General features: G+C 37.2%; 2 protein-coding genes across 2 annotated transcripts; one reads left to right on the plus strand and one right to left on the minus strand.

Moving 5' to 3' along the window:
- Nucleotides 1-292: 292 nt before the first annotated feature.
- LOC127793769 (VAMP-like protein YKT61) lies at nucleotides 293-7,663 on the minus strand. Its single transcript, XM_052324476.1, has 9 exons — nucleotides 7,351-7,663; nucleotides 7,101-7,182; nucleotides 6,849-7,031; nucleotides 5,904-6,112; nucleotides 5,341-5,438; nucleotides 2,638-2,742; nucleotides 2,381-2,446; nucleotides 1,573-1,659; nucleotides 293-538 (listed from the first exon to the last, which is right to left on the minus strand). Exons 3-9 carry the CDS (start codon nucleotides 6,857-6,859, stop codon nucleotides 488-490), a joined length of 627 nt encoding a protein of 208 aa, XP_052180436.1. The 5' UTR covers nucleotides 6,860-7,031; nucleotides 7,101-7,182; nucleotides 7,351-7,663; the 3' UTR covers nucleotides 293-487.
- Nucleotides 7,551-16,738, plus strand: LOC127794652 (glycerophosphodiester phosphodiesterase GDPDL6-like). The gene is made up of 8 exons (XM_052325902.1): nucleotides 7,551-7,884; nucleotides 13,933-14,042; nucleotides 14,150-14,651; nucleotides 14,854-14,895; nucleotides 15,003-15,281; nucleotides 15,372-15,511; nucleotides 15,643-16,126; nucleotides 16,440-16,738. The coding sequence occupies exons 1-8, from the start codon at nucleotides 7,551-7,553 to the stop codon at nucleotides 16,736-16,738; spliced, it is 2,190 nt and encodes a 729-aa protein (XP_052181862.1).
- The last annotated feature ends 745 nt before the right edge of the window (nucleotides 16,739-17,483 follow it).

The raw sequence follows: 17,483 nt of genomic DNA on the forward strand, positions 1-17,483 counted from the left end.
ACAAGTGTGTCACTTGTAGATATATATAGCGAGGAAAATCGAGAAGGGCCCCCAAACGGCCAAAAGCCTCCCGACGTTTTCTCAGGCTCTCACTCTCAGCCTCTGCGACTCCGACGCCGTTGCCGTCTCTGTCCGTGTCGTTGTGTCCTATTATATATATAGAAATATTAATAATATAATGTGTGCATATATATATATATTGCCGTGTCCTAGTGTCCTAGTCTTTTTGATTTTTGCCGTGTCTAGTGTCCGTGTCATGTCCGTGCAACCTAGGCTACAACATATACAAGCATAGGCATGTGAAAAGCTTTGATAATATCAGTTTCAATTTCTTAGTCTGAAGACAGACAAAAAGGGAAAGAACTACTGAATTCTGTGAAGCAAACAAATCATGTACGTTATAAACAGTAATTAGAATTCTGTGATCCATCATATTCTAACTCCAGAAGAAGTAGATGCCAGCATGGGATAGCATTGGTTCAGTAGCTCACAATATTGTACAACACTGATTTGTTTTCTTCGCTTGCTTGTAGAACATCTGTTTCAAACAAGCAACCAGCAGGTAGCTGTATCAGACTTAACTGCATGTACTCCTCCCTCGACATCATATGGAAACTAAAAGAGACTTCTAATATGAAATTCAAGATTAGATGCCAAGTGTAATTGACATATCAGAAACCTCATCGTAATAAATTAAATGACTATCACCAGATTTAGATTATGATATATTTTCTTACCAAAATATGCAGAACAAACATAAACTCATTGCCAGATGTGTCCAAATTACTTTTAAGCCATGAAGTGAGTAGAAGATAAGCCTGTGCGTTGGAACGAGCCATTCCAGCCACACATGGACGAGATAAGCCCATGTGTTGGAATGCTTAGCCAATAAGCCTTTAGGGAAATGCTTAAAAAGCCTCCAGCTTCGTCATCAAGTGAGTAGATTTTGTTTGTGTGTATACATATACAAAATTAAAAAAATAATAATAATAATAAACTAGATGACCCAAGCATAATTATGGGAAACTATACATGAGTTCCATAATGCCAAAAAGAAGACAGAAGGAAGCGACAATTCCAAAATAATAACTTAGGGTTGAAAATGCTTTCTTGTCCAGAGATGGACTCCTAAAAGTTTTCTACCACTCAAATGCATGCATGGAAATCCACACATGTTGAAAGGAATACCAATTTCCTGTTGGACAACAATCTACATTCAAAGGCATACCAATTTCCCATTTGACAACAATCTACACACATTCAAGGCATACAAATTTCATAAGGCAAACAGAAATGCTGGAAACACCGCTCTGGTATTATTATTTGTTTCCACAACTCTATACCTAATAGCCAAGACCGCCATCTCACCATAAAAGCTAGGTTTGTCAATGCATGCCTTGACCACTTACATAGAATTGTGAAAAATGTACCCGAGAGACAAAGCATATATTGGTAAACCTCTTGTCCATGAATATTTATGTGATCAAAGATTATGAGATTGCAAATAGAAGCAGTATTTCTGTTCACTAATTCACAATGCAATATGAAGTACACACAAGTTATGCAAATTACCTGTGAAGCCGCGCTGAGATCTGAACTCTTCTCAACTAAACTATCCAGCTTTTCACCTCGCGCAAGCACACTATCAATAGTCTTATGCTGTATCAAAGGAAGATCATGTGTTAATAATAGAACAAAAGAGCCAACTACACAGTAGGTCTATAACATGCAGCACAAAATAGCTTAAGCAAGACAATGGCAAGTATCTGTAGACTGTACAATATGTTCTAATCCTCACATCTAATCACCTCGCTTGGTTACTAACCCGAGCTCATCCCAATAGGTTGAGCCCACAAATTATGCCACAAGTATGGACATCACAGGAATTTCCCACCTTGTGAAAAATAGAAATCAAGCCATATCTTATACAGAAAGGTGCATAAATTACCCATTTTTTCAGAACCTAACACCAAACCACCCATTATATCACATAACAGACAACAGGTAAAATTGCAAGTTTATAAATTGAACTTGTTCTCAAAAGCCCCCTTGCCTCTAAAAAATAGAAGAAAAAGACAGTTTCCAATCAAAATGGAGCATATCCAAACAAAGTGAACTTGCAGAATGCAATAGGAAAAAAAATCTTGAGAAGTATAAGTTTTGATGGCATCAATTACTATAAAGCTTTGGTTAGCAAAAAAAAAAATCTAAAACTATAAAGCTTTTAGTTCATATCTTACTTAAAGCTACTCTTTCAGCTTAAAAATAAATAGAAAACACAAAGCTATTTATGTGCAACATAAATGGGAGAGAGATGAAGGAACTAGGACGAAGATGAGCAAAAATCTTTAAGTTAACGCAGTCACTAGTTGACACTCACAAGAATAATTTTCGTTTCATCCAATTCCCTCTGAATTTTCATCAACTTGTCAGCTTCGGCAGGGTCCTGAAGAATTGAAAAGTAAAGACAGAAGGAAGAATTGCTTCAGATCATCTTCAACATACAGAACTCATACTAAAATAAAAAATAAATGAAAACAAAAACATAAGGTCCTCACACTAAAGTCAGTTTTACCACAAGAATGTAAGGGATGATATTAATATGATATGCCAACTTCAAAGAAAATCCTTAGATACCTGAAATTTGGTTAGAGCTTCATTCAAATAGGGCCATGGCTGAGTGCCATCTGCTTGCATGGTTCTCCATGCATCACCAAAGTTCTTCTGGTGCTCATCTAGCACCTGGAAATGAGTGTCATATGTCATCAGTCATTGAGTCAACTTTCTGAATATACATATGTTCTTGAGACATTCCTATTTGCAGCAGTTAAACTGAAAAGGCTTATATAAAATTCACTTAACTTCCACAAGGGATAATTGATATGCTCACTCATTATATACAAAAATTAAAACATATTCACATAGAAACCATGAATTTAAAAATTAATTTCATATGAATATTTGCAGGGGATGTGTTAACAGATTGCCAGTTTTTTGACCAAATCAGAGCTCTCATACTCTTACATTTCATTATATTTTTGTCCCCGCAACACCCCCCCCCCCCCCCCCCCCCCCCCTTTCTCCCAGCCCCAGTTTTATTTTTTGGGTGGGGTTGCTTGGAGGTTGTCAGGAAAGAAGGATAGCAAGATGCAGTACTTTCCATGTTTTACAACATCTAAAAATGTGAATGAACTGTATCTCTGAGTTATAAACTAAATAAAGAGCATTCCCAGTGCGTGAGGCACCCTGCTGCCGGTGTTTCTTTCTTTCCTTTTTTTTTTTTTTTTTTGATTTTTTACTACTTCCACAATTCAAACTTGTGGCCTGGTGACAGAAAAATTTCGAACAGCTGAATAAAATCTATCAGTAAAAACTTACCAAAGAGACAAGCATTTGTACATAAATCTTTTTGTCAGCACCAACTGCGCTCTTCCAAGATATAAGCTACTGCCAATGCTACAATTTATCTCAGCAAAAGGAATACAAAAACTTGTGGTGACATAATATGTTCCCAAGTCAAAAAAGGATAAAATGTTTGGTGAACTACTATTTGAAACAAACCAGGTTTTTTTTTTTTTTCTTATTAAGAAACAATGCTATAGGGAACCAAAGAAACTACCATAAAGGAGGAAAACCCTGTCAAAAGGAGCAAGAGAAGCAGAAGGAAAACTTTGTAGAACAAATTACAAGGAAAAATCACCCAAAAAATGCATGAAATAAATGAAGAGAGGGGAGTACCCTCCCTCCAGAGACTGGTTCCATTTTGTCAAATGGTGCATTTTGCTCCCACCAGATGTACCACATGACACAGAAAAGAATGGTTACCCAATAACCTCTCACATGCCAGCCAGGAGAAGTCCAGCCCAGGAGTAAATCACCAAGTCTTGAAAGACAGTGTTACCACTATACACCCCCCAAAAAATGAGGTCCAAATAACCCAAGCTGCTATTTAATAAAAAAAAAATAAATAAAACCATTTTTTCTTGCACAAAGAACACCAAGCTACCACTACCAAACCCCCTTGTGCTTGGATTCTCAAAATTTCCTTGAGAGGAGCTTTGCATCTCAGCAAAACCTTCTCTTTCTTTGTCATCAGGGCATCATAAAACAAGTAAAATAAATGCTTCATTTATAAGGAAAGCCTTATCTGTTGAATCCTAGGGTAAGCATGCAGAATTCCAAGTAAAGTAATTATGAAATGAATTTCCTAATTGTGGAGATTTGATCTAAATTTAGAATATAACAACAAAAAAACCATAAGAAGATAGAAAAAAAAAAAAATCTCTGACCAAGGCCATCGTGGAGATTTCATCTAAATTTAGAGGATAACAGCACCACCATTTGAAGAGAGAAAAAAAAATCTCCAACCAAGGCCATCTTATTCCTAGCAAGCAGAAAAAGATCTGGAAAGGTGTCAGTTCACACAAAAATCTGGGCCTGCTCCAGCCATCAAACCAGAGTTTCACACTAGTCCCATTTCTCACCTCAGATTAAGTAAAATTGAAAGAAAGAACTCTCCCCACACCCTAACAGTAACCCTCCATGAAGCCATCTAATAAGGGGATGGTGGCCCCATTGGTCAACCCTGAACATCTATTCTCACGTCCAATGAGTCTTTCTAGAAGCTGTCTCTTTCACTGGCAAACCTCTAAACCCAGTAGTCAAAAAGGGCTCAACTGAAACCTCCTAACCTTCTGCCCAGATGCTATTTGTCAAAGGAAGAAAAAGCTTATCTGAACTAACGAAGTGATACTTAACTCATCCCTCTACCACCCCATAAAAGTCTCATTACAAGTTCTCTAGACTCCAAAACATTGAATGAGGAGTCCCCCACACATCTATTCTTATTCCAATGAGTCTCTTCCAAAAGCTGTCTCTTTCACCAGCAAACCTCTATCCCAGCTGTTTAAAAGCGTTCTACTGAGGAGTCTCTTCTGCCCAAATGCTATTTGTCAAGGACAGTGACCATATTTTAACTAATTAAGTGATACTTAAACTCATTCCTCTACTGCTCCTTTTCTAGTCTCTAAAACCCGAATTAAGAGGTGTATATGTAAGGGTTCTGAATCATCCAATAAGGTATTTTCACTGGTTAAAATTTCAAGACCTTCCCTAAAAATCATAGAGCCATTTTCATGCACACATACATACCAATTGATGAATCAATAACTCAGTCACATATATTATAAGCAATTGCAAATTCAAGAAACATACACTTTCTAGTGCAAAGCAGGTAAAGAACAAAATCATTTCAGATAAATAATAAACAGATGCATATAGGCATGTACCAAGTGGCTGCAACAAGTACAACATGCCCCAGAGCAATAGAAGTGGGATTACCTGGTTAAGCACAGAAAATGCACTTCGAACTGGATAGTTGTCATCCATGAAGGCCACTGCACAAAGGCCATTTCTATTGTATGAATGTACTTTGTATTCTGCGACCAGGAAAAAGAAAAAAGGATGAAAATGTCAGCAGCAAAGGATTCCTTACTTCAAATACATGGCAAAATGTAAAACCATTTACTACGGCACGAAAATTTTTTGAAAAAACAAGGCATTAACAACCCCATAAAAATATTATGGATTTCACCAATACATTACTGAATTTCGCGATTACAGAGCCATATTTCTTGACAAAAGAAGTTGCCAAGTCCGATCAAGCTTCGAAAACCACGATGGGCTTCCAAATTTCCCCCAATTGATCAACAAAACAAAACGACAAGCCTATTCAATACATTCAACCAAAACCAAATGATGACGTAAACGAAATTATCCCACTCGGTGGCACGAGATACTAACTAATTCAGGACAAACTCCAAGAATACAAACTCCAAAATTTTCGAAGGAGAAAAAACACGAGGACTGGAAATCAACGATGGAGCTGAGAGAGAAATTGGGACCTTCGTGCTGGACGGACTGGCGTTGGCCGGGCGGGGTCCGCTTGGCGACGGTCCGACCGACGAAGACGATGAATTCCCTGACGCTGGGTCTCTGGAAGTAGCCGAAACGGGTCACGTCCGATGCGTTTGCCAGTATGACCGGATCGGACCCGTCCGGGTTGCATTTCAACACCAGCAACGCCGTTATCTTCATCTCTCTCTCTCTCTCTCTCTGAAACAAACAGCTCAAAGAATTTAAAAAATGCCGATGGCTGCCTCTGAGGATTGTCCGTATCCGTATCTATATATACAATCATTATATATTTTAATTTATTTTTAAAATTACATTTAATTAACATCTTAATTTTGTAAGACAATGGACTAGCTTTTGTATTGTATGTACAAAATGTTGGACAGTAGAATAATATAAATGTTAGAAAATATTATCATAGATTAATCACTTCGAATGTCTTTTTAGGTGGGAGTTCCGTCGCTCGATTTCATAATTTTTGATAAGAGAGATAAATTTGAATTTGATTTACAATAACTGTGCAGGTAAATTCGAAATTAGGAACTCAAATCATCGATCACCCCTTCTTGATCACTGAAATAACTCTAAAAAAATAGATTAACCACGTTTATTTATACCAAATGTTGTTAGAAATAAAAATATTAATTCTCAATTATCAATATTTATAATACCCATTAATGGTGTTGTTGCATAAATACATAGCATTAATGGTTAAATCTATTTATTTGTTATAATTATTATTATTTTTACAATAACTTTATAATAATAGTTTTTAGTTTTTGGGAGCTGGGGAAAGAAGCAGTAATTAATATATATATATATATGTATTAACTATAAAGGACCATAAAACAAAATGAAATAAATAAAGATGAATTTTGGCCAGCTAAGCTGTTATTAATTAGTGAGAGAAACGCATAGAATTAGGAGTTACCTACCTTAAACCCATCACACTGTAGTTTTCTCAACCCATGCTTCCTCTCTTCCTTCTTTTCCTTTTCTGGCTGGGAAGATTGACAGGGAATGCCTGTCTTGTCCTGCCCTGTCCTCTGTACGTACTTCATCAAAGACTCTCAAGTGAAGTAAACCTACTCACTCTGTTTTTGTTTGCTCATTGTGCTCTGTCATTTAAGTTCCTTCAGAAAAGAAAATGAAAACATTGAATTGATTGAAAGATGGTGAAAGAATACCGTAAATGCCTGGACAATCTGATCTTTGGTTTCATGATATTAATGAATATTATTCACTGAATCAGATCCACTGCGCCCAAATCTAAAACCAAAAAAGAAAAAGAAATGTGGATTATTTAAAGCAGCAGGAAATTGATGAGGTTTGAAAACAAGGATAAGAATGAAAACAGTCGAATTTTGTTTTTTGTGATCCATCCATCCTTTTGTTTTTCTGAAGCAGCAGGATAGGAGTAGAAGAAAATGAGCAGACCTTTGTTTTCTGTCGTCTTCTTCTTCTTCTTCATCCATATCCATTGCACTAGAGCCCGGAAAGGGAAGCCTTCGAACACATGGCTGACTATAGATGGTAACTGATTTTTTAATAAACTTGCTGCCTTTCCAGTAAGCAACATGAGATGGAAGAAAAATAATCTGCTCATTCCCCATTTTCCTCCCCAGATAAATATAGCAATGTCGTTTTCTCTCTCTCTCGTTTTCTTCACTGTAGGTTCCCAGCCGGTTGTCATAGCGCGAGGAGGGTACTCAGGGATTTTTCCTGATTCCAGCCGCTCTGCTTTTCAATTTGCAATGTCAACAAGCTTGCCGGATGTGATTCTATTCTGTGATCTACAACTGACAAAAGATGGACAGGGATTTTGCCAGACGAGTTTACAACTGGACAACTCGACAACCATAGCATCTGTCTTCCCCAAGGGGCAGAAGACCTACAATGTAAATGGGCATGATCATCCCGGATGGTTTCCTTCAGATTATACTTTTGATCAACTATCTCAAAATGTATCTTGTAAGTTCACTTCACTTCTCTTCTCCATTCTGCCTTTTCTTTAAACAGTAATCTGTAATCTATTTGGTCCTGAAATAGAAGGCAAGTGGAAAGAAAACTAAATACTAAATACGAATGCCCTGTATGCTTCCAATGACATTGCCTGAACAGATGAAATCCTCAAAGAATTGGCTGTAGGAAAACTGAATAATGATCCCACAAATTATGGGATCATTTTGTCACTCAATTGTGGTGCAATTTCTTTTTCTATTTTCCTGATTCTTTTCTTCTTGACTTTCTTTATTCTTGAAGATTTAAGTTACGTTTTCTTTACTATTAAACCCATGTTTTGAATATTTTCAAGCAAAACACACTAAAAACACTCAAAACAACGAAAACGTGGAAACACAATACGTGCACGCAGCCCCTCCCCCCCAAATTTGGCAGACCCCATCTCTCCTCTCTCTCTCCTCTCTTCTCACCAAAACACTCAAATCTCCCAAATGCAAAAACATAGCACTGCCGTTGACAACATCCGCCACTGCCACCACGACGACCGCTGTCAACCGCGCCCACAACCAGTAGTGCGAGCCACCTTCGATCGCCCACCGTTGCTCCCCTTGCATCTCGTTCGACATCACTGCCTCCCATCTGTTCGATTGACGATCGGTTATTGTGCCTGCCACCACCCACCGTCGTCGACCGACAACCCCAACCACAGCCCACTGTCGTCAATGGACAACCCCATCCACCATTGTCATTTGAATCACGACCTCCCATTCACCAACCGTTACTTCCTTCTGTTGTGGCTCCTCATCTTCTGTGTTTTGAATGCTTTGTGATTTAATTTTTTTTTTTTTTTTTTGGTTTTATTTGAATACTGAATATGTAATATGATTTTTTTGTATTAATTTTTATTTTTAATGATTTATAATTTATTAATAACTGTTTATAATTTATTTTGAATTAAATTTATTGAATAAAATATTATAAAATGATGTTTTTCAAAATTTCAAAGCAAACACATTTTTTTGTTTTTTGTTTTAAAAAATAGTTTTACAAAATGACAAAAAGAATGTTTTTTTAAAAATTTCAAAACAGACACTCAAAACACAAAACTGAAAATAAATTTAAAACTTAAAATTGAACAGAAACATGAAGAAAACACCACCTTAGTTTCCAAAGATAGGAGAATAGGTGATGGTAATTTGTATATAAGAGATTTTAAGTTATTTAGGAAAATAAAGAAGAAATTATTTTTCCTCCATCTAGTTTTATGGTATCGGAGTTGGTCCTTCCATCAACATGAATACTAGTACCAGCAACCATAATTACTAATCAAATGGCCAACTCCACTTCGTCCATAGCGGAATTGTCTGGGATTCCAACTATCTCCAACCCCCAATTATCGTAGTACCCAGTCATCCCAAAAACCCTTCAATCCAAATCACCTCTCATAAATTAAATGAGAGTAATTTTAAAGAGTGGTATCAATCAGTATTGCTTGTGATTAAGGAAAGAGAAAATATGGGATATTTGACAAGAGCAACGACAACAGCTTCATCAGATTCAACCACCTATAGTGTATGGGAAGCAGAGAACTCAATTGTGATGGCATAGTTGATAAACTCAATGAAGCAAAGAATTGGGCGACTGTACCTATTTTACCAAATAGCAAAAGAAGTGTGGGATGCAACAAAAGAGATGTACTTGGATCTAGAGAATATATCACATAGTTTTGAAGTTCACTCCAAGATTTAAAACACTCGACAAGGTACATTATCTGTCACCGAGTATTTTAATACGCTCCCAGAATTGTGGCAAGAAATCGATTTGTTTCATAATGTTAATTGGAAGTGTCCAAATGATGGGGTCCTATACACAAGATGTTAGAAAAAGATTGAATATTTGATTTTTTACAAGGCCAAATTAAATCAAGAACTTGATGAGGTTCAAGAACGTATACTTAACACAAAGTCTCTACCTAAATTGAATGAGGTGTTTGTTGAAATTCGATGTGAAGAAATAATAAGAAAGGTGATGTCCTATCTGGTGCAAAGCTCAGCCACTAAGATTGCAATCCAAGGATCTGCTTTAGCAACAAACCAAAATGAAAGATACAATCCAAAAGGAATTTCTGGAAAAGACAAACAGTTGTGGTATGAGTATTGTAAGAAGCCCTACCATACCAAAGACGCGCTGGGATATACATAACAAGCCCACAGATTGGAAATCATGAAGTTAGAGAAGAAAGAATACCTATGTGCAACAATCGGTGTTGCCTCTCAACCATTCACAACAAAGCAGATGGAGATTCTTCGAAAACCAGTGACTTCCACATCAATTACAGATGTGTCCAAACATATCTCATCAATCTTTACTAGTTTCACAGCCCTTACAACATATAAAGGTATTTTTTCCTTATTTTCATGTAAAGACCCACATGATACTTGAATAGTGGACAAAAGTGTTTTTGACCATATGACAAGTTCCAATGCAGAATTCAGTAACTATAAACCATGTAAGAAAAATGTTAGTATTACTATAGCATATGAGTCTATGTGCACGACAACAAGGAAAGGAGATATGAAACTCAATGGGTTAAAGTTGAATTATGTTCTTCACGTTCCCAATTTGCAATGCAATTTACTTTTGGTGAGTAAATTAACCAGAGACTGAATTGTTTCGTAACTTTTTTCCCTTCTTGCTGCAAATTTCAGGATTTGTCATTAAAAAAGACAGTTGGGAATGCTAAGAAGTGAAATGATCTCTATTACTTGTCAAGTGTTGGTTCTCTTTCTACTCCAAAATTATCCACTATTTTTCCTTTGTTATATGATTCCATTGTTTTGTCATGGCATCACAAATTAGACCACCCCAATTTCTCTTATTTAAAGCATATGTACCCTTATTTGTTCGTTAATAAAGATCCTTCATCATTTCAGTGTGATTATTGTATTTTTGCAAAACAAACCTATATGTTACGTTTTATCCACGTCACACATATAAACCTTCTACTATATTTCATATAATTCATAGTGATGTGTGGGGACCATCATAAGTGTTAAATTTAATCGGGGAACGATAATTTGTTACATTTATTGATGATCATACCCAGATATGTTGGGTTACTTAATGAGAGAAAAATTCGAAGTGACTACAATCTTTAAACAATTCCATAAACTTGTCACAAATGGTTTCCAGTCATCCATCCACATTCTCCGAACAGATAATGGCAGAGAGTATTTTTCTCATAACCTAAATGAATATCTCGAATAATATGGGATATTTTATCAAAGTTCATGTGCGTATATTCCTCTATAAAATGGGGTTACTAAGAGAAAAAATCGTCATTTATTAGAAGTTGTCTGATCCATCATGTTTGCTAGTCATATTTCACACTCTTTTTGGAGTGAAGCCATCCTTACATTGGCATTTCTTATCAACCATGTTCCCTCCAAAGTTCTTCAATATCGAACACCTATTAGTGCATTGTTGTTTGTCTTTCCTTTTTCTCGGGTTCATAATTCTCTTGAACCTTGTGTGTTTAGATGTGTGGTATTTGTCTATAATGTTCAACCCAACCAGAAAAAGTTTGATCCTAAAGCACTCAAATGTGTCTTTCTTGGTTACTCTTCCACATAAAAGGGCTATAAGTGCTATCATTCTTCTACCAAATAAATAGATCTTGACCTCATGTGATGTTTCATTTATCGAAGATCAAACCTTCTACCCCCAAGTTTCTCTCCAGGGGGTGAATGATACTCAGGGAGACAAACATTGGGATCCCAATTTTTCCCAGCCCTTCCCTTAGATTTCCTCATTTTTTTCCTTCCTAATCCAAGTCTAAGTCCAAAAACGGTGGTGAATTAGATTAAGGGAGAGAATCCAACACTATAGACCCAAAACCAATTCTGATTTACTCTAGGAGACCAAAAGCTCCAATGCAAACTCAAGAGTCTAAACCGATGGCAAATCCCATTACTATTGACAATCAAAAGGAGGATGAGGAGAATTAGCCATGTTGTGAGGAAGAAGAGCCTATTTATGACATTGATCTTCCGATTTCCATAAGGAAGGGGGGAAAGTCTTATACGAGAAATTCCAAGTATCCTATATCAAATTATGTTGCATATACTAAGTTATTAGAAAATTTCAAAGCCTTTGTTACCAAGATTGATGAGATTCAAGTTCCATCATGAGGCACTTCAAGATTTGAATTGGAAAAGAGTTGTTCTAAAAGAGATGAAGGCGTTGAATGATAATGAGACTTGGGAGATGGTAAAGTTACTAGAAGAGAAGAAAATAGTTGGTAGTACATGGATCTTCAAAGTGAAGTATAGACAAGATGGAGCTATAGAACAGTATAAGGCAAGGCTAGTAACACAAGGTTTTACTCAAACCTATGGAATTGATTATGAAGAGACCTTTGCACTGGTCCCCAAGCTTAACTCAATCAGAATTCTATTGATTATTGTTGCTAACTTAGATTGGAGACTACATCAACTAGACATTAAGAATGCTTTTCTCAATAGCACATTAGAAGAAGAGGAGTATATGAGGGTTCCTCCTAGATTTGAAGCAAATGGAGATCCAAACAAGATATGTAAGCTAAAAAAGTCCCTTTATGATTTGAAACAATCACCCCAGGCTTGATTTACGCGGTTCAACATTGTTATGAAGGGTCTTGGATACAACCAAGGGCAAACTGATCACACCTTATTTGTGAAGAAGAATGAGCCAAAAAAATAGGCAATACTCATTGTATATGTAAATGATATGGTGATCACAGGTGATGCTGTAATAGAGATTGAAAATCTCAATGAGAGACTTCAAGCTGAATTCATGGTAAAAGATCTTAGAGAACTTAGATACTTTCTTGGAATGGAGGTTGCAAGAAGTCACAAAGGAATCTTCATTTCACAAAAAAAAATACACACTTGACTTGCTTAAGGAGATAAGAAAACTTGAATGTAAATCATCTAGTACACCCTTAGAACGTAACTGGAAGCACAATGTGTCAGATAGTGATCCTCCAGTAAATAAAGAGAGCTATCAACTTTTGGTATGAAAACTCATCTACCTGTCACTCATGAGACCAGATATTGTCTTTAGTGTGAGTATGATAAGCCAATTCATGTATGCTCCTACAAAAGGCACATGGAGGCAGCAAACCATATTTTTAGGTATTTAAAAGGAAGTCCTAACAAAGAATTATTGTTTAAAAAGACTGGAGTCAGGGATGTAGATTTTTCAAATGTAGACTGGAAAGGAGTTGTTGATGATAGCAACTTAACAACCGGGTATTGCACAAAAATTTGGGGTAATCTGGTGACTTGGAGAAGCAAAAAGTAGTTTGTGGTTGCTCAGAGCAATGTAGAAGCAGAGTATAGAGCCATATATAGTTCAAGGAACATGTGAACTCATTTGGATACAGATGTTAAGGACAAATTTAAACATGCTGGTAACAAGGCCTATGAAGTTGTTTAGTGGCAGTAAATCAACTATGAGTGTAGTCTATAATCCAATTCAATATGATCGGATGAAACATGTGAGGATTAACAGAAACTTCTTCAAGATCGAGATTGAGAATGGGACTATTGCCTTGTCCCACATTCCTACCAAGTTCCAGGAAGCTGATGTTCTAACCAAAACTCTTCATAAATCAAGTTTCCATCTTTGTGTTAGCAAGTTGGGAATAACTAACACATATTCATTAGTTTGAGGGGGAGTGTAAGAAAACTGTCAGCCAATTGTACTGCAATTTCCTTTTCTATTTTTCTAATTCCTTTCTTCTTGACTTTCCTTATTATGTGAAGATTTAGTTTCCAAAGATAGGAGAATAGGTGATGGTAATTTGTATATAAGAGATTGCAAGTTGTTTAGGAAAATAGAGAAGAATTTTTTTTCCTTCCTCTGGTTTTATTAACCAAACACGAAAAATAAGAAGAGCAAGATAACTCACGTTCTGCCAGGGATAAAGATGAGAAGAGAGTGCTAACCATGAAATTCTTCTTTTAAGCTTGGGGCTGGCAGTTTTCATCCATTCCCTGATGTTAATCCCTGCAGTGACACAAAACATATACTCTAGAACAAACCTGTTTGATGGTTATACACAAATATCGGCTGTTGAAGATGTAATACGCCTTAAGCCCCATGAGTTTTGGCTGAACATTCAGGTACTTCTTTACCCCTACCTTGCTATAGCTTCCATCTTTCTTCGGCTTTTTATTCTAAGACATGCTTTCCCACAAATGAAGATATACCTTTCTGCCATCTGTTGCAGTATGCCTCATTCTATGCACAACGCAAGCTTGATCCTGCATTATATGTTGAAATGGCTTTAAGAATTCTGAAGATAAACTACATTTCGTCTCCTGAGGTCGGTTTCTTGAAGACATTAAATCTGAAAGTGAACAAAGCAAAGACAAAACTTGTCTTTCGCTTCCTGGAAACAGACACAGTCGAGCCCACAACAAACCAGACATATGGCTCGCTGCTTAAGAATCTTTCTGCTGTGACGTCATTTGCATCGGGAATCCTTGTTCCAAAAGGATACATATGGCCAGTAAGTAAGGACATGTACTTGAAGCCTGCCACTGCTCTTGTAGCCGATGCTCATAAACAAGGTCTACAAGTGTATGCTTCTGATTTTGCCAATGACATCGTGGCAAGTTACAATTATAGCTATGATCCAACAGCTGAGTACCTGCAGTTCATCGATAATTCTCAGTTTTCTGTTGACGGGGTGCTCACTGATTTTCCTTCCACAGCATCAGAATCAGTTGGTGAGATTATTTTTTCAACTATCCCCACTACATGTTTGCCTGCTCATTTTCCCCAAATAGCTGCAACGAGGATGGGAGACATAGTACATGATGAATGCATCAAAACAGGAACATGCCATTTTTTTCAATGAAGTAGAGTAAATGATTTTAATTATATTTTTTTATTCATAGTCTTAACCTTAGATTGCTCTATCTGATGTAGCATGCTTAGCTCACAACCAGAATGCTATCAGACCGGCCAAAGGTGGACAACTAACAGCAATCCCTTCTTCAAATTCTTTATTTTTCTATCAGTGACTAGGACAACTGACAAGTAGTTTTGTTTCTTGCATTCTTGCCGTACCTTTGCAGGATCTTTAATCATATCTCATAATGGAGCTAGTGGTGTGTATCCTGCCTGCACAGATCTTGCTTATGAACAAGCCATAAATGATGGAACAGATATTATTGATTGCTCGATCCAAATGACAAAAGATGAAGTTGCCTTCTGTTTTGATTCAGCTGACCTCTCTGCAGAAACTACTGCATTGTTAAGTTTCCCCACACGATCAACCATAATCCGTGAAATTCAAAAGGAGACTGGAATTTTCTCATTCGAGCTCACCTGGAGTGAAATTCAAACATTGAAGCGTAAATAAGCTCAAAAAGATGTTACTTGAATGAATTTAAATCTAAGCCTTAAATTAATATCCCACTTACTATGAATCTTTTACATTTCAGCTCAACTGGCAAGCCCTTTCCAACAAAGTGGCTTGAAAAGAAATCCTGCAAACAAGAGCAGAGGTAGGTTTGTGACTCTATCTGCATTCTTAGAACTTGCTCAGACGAAGGCAGTTACAGGAATTTTGATCAAAATACAAGTAAGTTATACCTATTTGTTATTCGCTATAGATTCTCCAATCAGCCCTTGAATGGGTATGATGAATGATTGGCTTCTCATAAAAACTTTTTATCATCATGTTGAGTCATAACACCTCTACATTCTTGGCAGAATGCTGCCTACTTAGCATCAAACAAAGGCCTAAACATGACAGATGCTGTTGCAACCGCCCTGAGCAATGCCAACTTCGATAAACAGCTTACTCAAAAAGTTCTGATCCAGTCAGATGACAGTCAAGTCCTATCCAGATTTAAGGGTAACCAAAATTACCAGAAAGTATTGTTCATTAGTAACACAATAAGTGCTGCACCGAATACAACAGTGGCCAAAATCAGAAAGTATGCTGATGCAGTTTCTGTCCGAAGATCTTCTATTGTCAAAAGCACTGGTTCTTTCACATGGGCTTTCACCAGTGTTGTAGACAACATGCATACTGCAAATATCTCCGTGTATGTCTACCTTCTCAGGAACGAATTTGTCAATATGGCATTTGATTACTTCTCAGATCCCCTTGTGGAACTTGCTACTTACATCACCAGTCTTGGGGTTGATGGAGTTGTCACCGAGTATCCCGCAACAGCAAATGCGTACTTGAGTAAGTATAACAAACCTCACAACAATACATCAAACCTTAATCTTACCATATACGGTTGGTTACATGAATTCTAGCTTGCAAAAAATCTTTATTTATTATCTTATATTATCTTCTAGAAGGCCCTTATATCATTCCCATAAGCCTTCCACCAAGTTTTTCCAGTAAAAATTAATGCACAATGCTAAACACCAATTACATATGTAGTAACATCTCAGGCTAAGAGAAAGCAATGTTAAAGTTAGTCAATTACTTGGCATTAATAACGCCACAATGTCTAAAAAATAACATGTGTATCTCACCTTTGTGGCGGCAGGAAGTCCATGTTCCAACCCAAAAGCCAATACATCATACTCCATCTTAGCAGTGCAGCCAGGTTCCCTGCTCAGCTTGGTTCCAAATGAGATACTGCCACCGGCAGCAGCCCCGGCACCGGCTCTCAACGTGGGAGACATCGTCGATCCGCCTCTTCCGGGCTTATCCAATGCCTCTGCCTCCACACCTGCCGCTGTTCCGCCCGGAAAACCACATTCCGGCACTGCCAAAAACGTTGGTAACTTGAGTTTCTGTCTAGTGACAGTCTTGTTGCTTAGTCTGCATCCCACAGGGTTTTGAAACTGGTGAACTTCCCCAATCCTGCACGGGTTTTTGGTCTCTATAGAGACACGATATCAGTCCCTTGTGTAAAAACGCTTTGTTGTCGGTCCACCATGAGGTCTAATATTATATAATGGACTCTCAATTGATTTTCAGAAATCATTCTCAAACACTTATAAAATTTAGAAAGCCGTAACACTTTAATTCCGTACCATTATTAAAGAAATACTCAGATTGCTATCTCCAAGCTCTCTCTATATCTCTTACCCCCGTCTCTCCTCCGACAATGGCAACACCATTGGTGGGGTGGCGTCTTCTCCCTCTTTCTTTCCTTTCTCCAATGTTGGTTCCTCTGTAGATGCTCCGTATGTAATATCGTATCAACATACAATTATATCGTATATACACACATTGATATCCAACACTATTGTGATTTTTTGTTGATGGTTAGACCGGAAAGCGATACCTTGTCTCAATGTTGTAGTCAATTGCCAGATGAGTAGGAAAGAAGTAAAAAGTGAGCGTTCGAACTTGCTGCATGGATTGGCAGTTGGCATCGTGTATTTGACTTCATTGTTCTCAGATCTGGTGGGCGCTATTATCCATCCTAGTTTAGGTTACCGATTTGGTCGAATTTGCCTCATTTATTTTAAGCATCATAAAGGTGTCATGTTATATTAGTCCACTTCTGATAATTTACTTTACCTGGCATCAAAGACAATTCAATTTTCTTTATCTGAATATGAAAATTTGCATAACTTGT

Source organism: Diospyros lotus, chromosome 2 (assembly GCF_014633365.1).
Source record: "Diospyros lotus cultivar Yz01 chromosome 2, ASM1463336v1, whole genome shotgun sequence".
NCBI classification, from domain to species: domain Eukaryota; kingdom Viridiplantae; phylum Streptophyta; class Magnoliopsida; order Ericales; family Ebenaceae; genus Diospyros; species Diospyros lotus.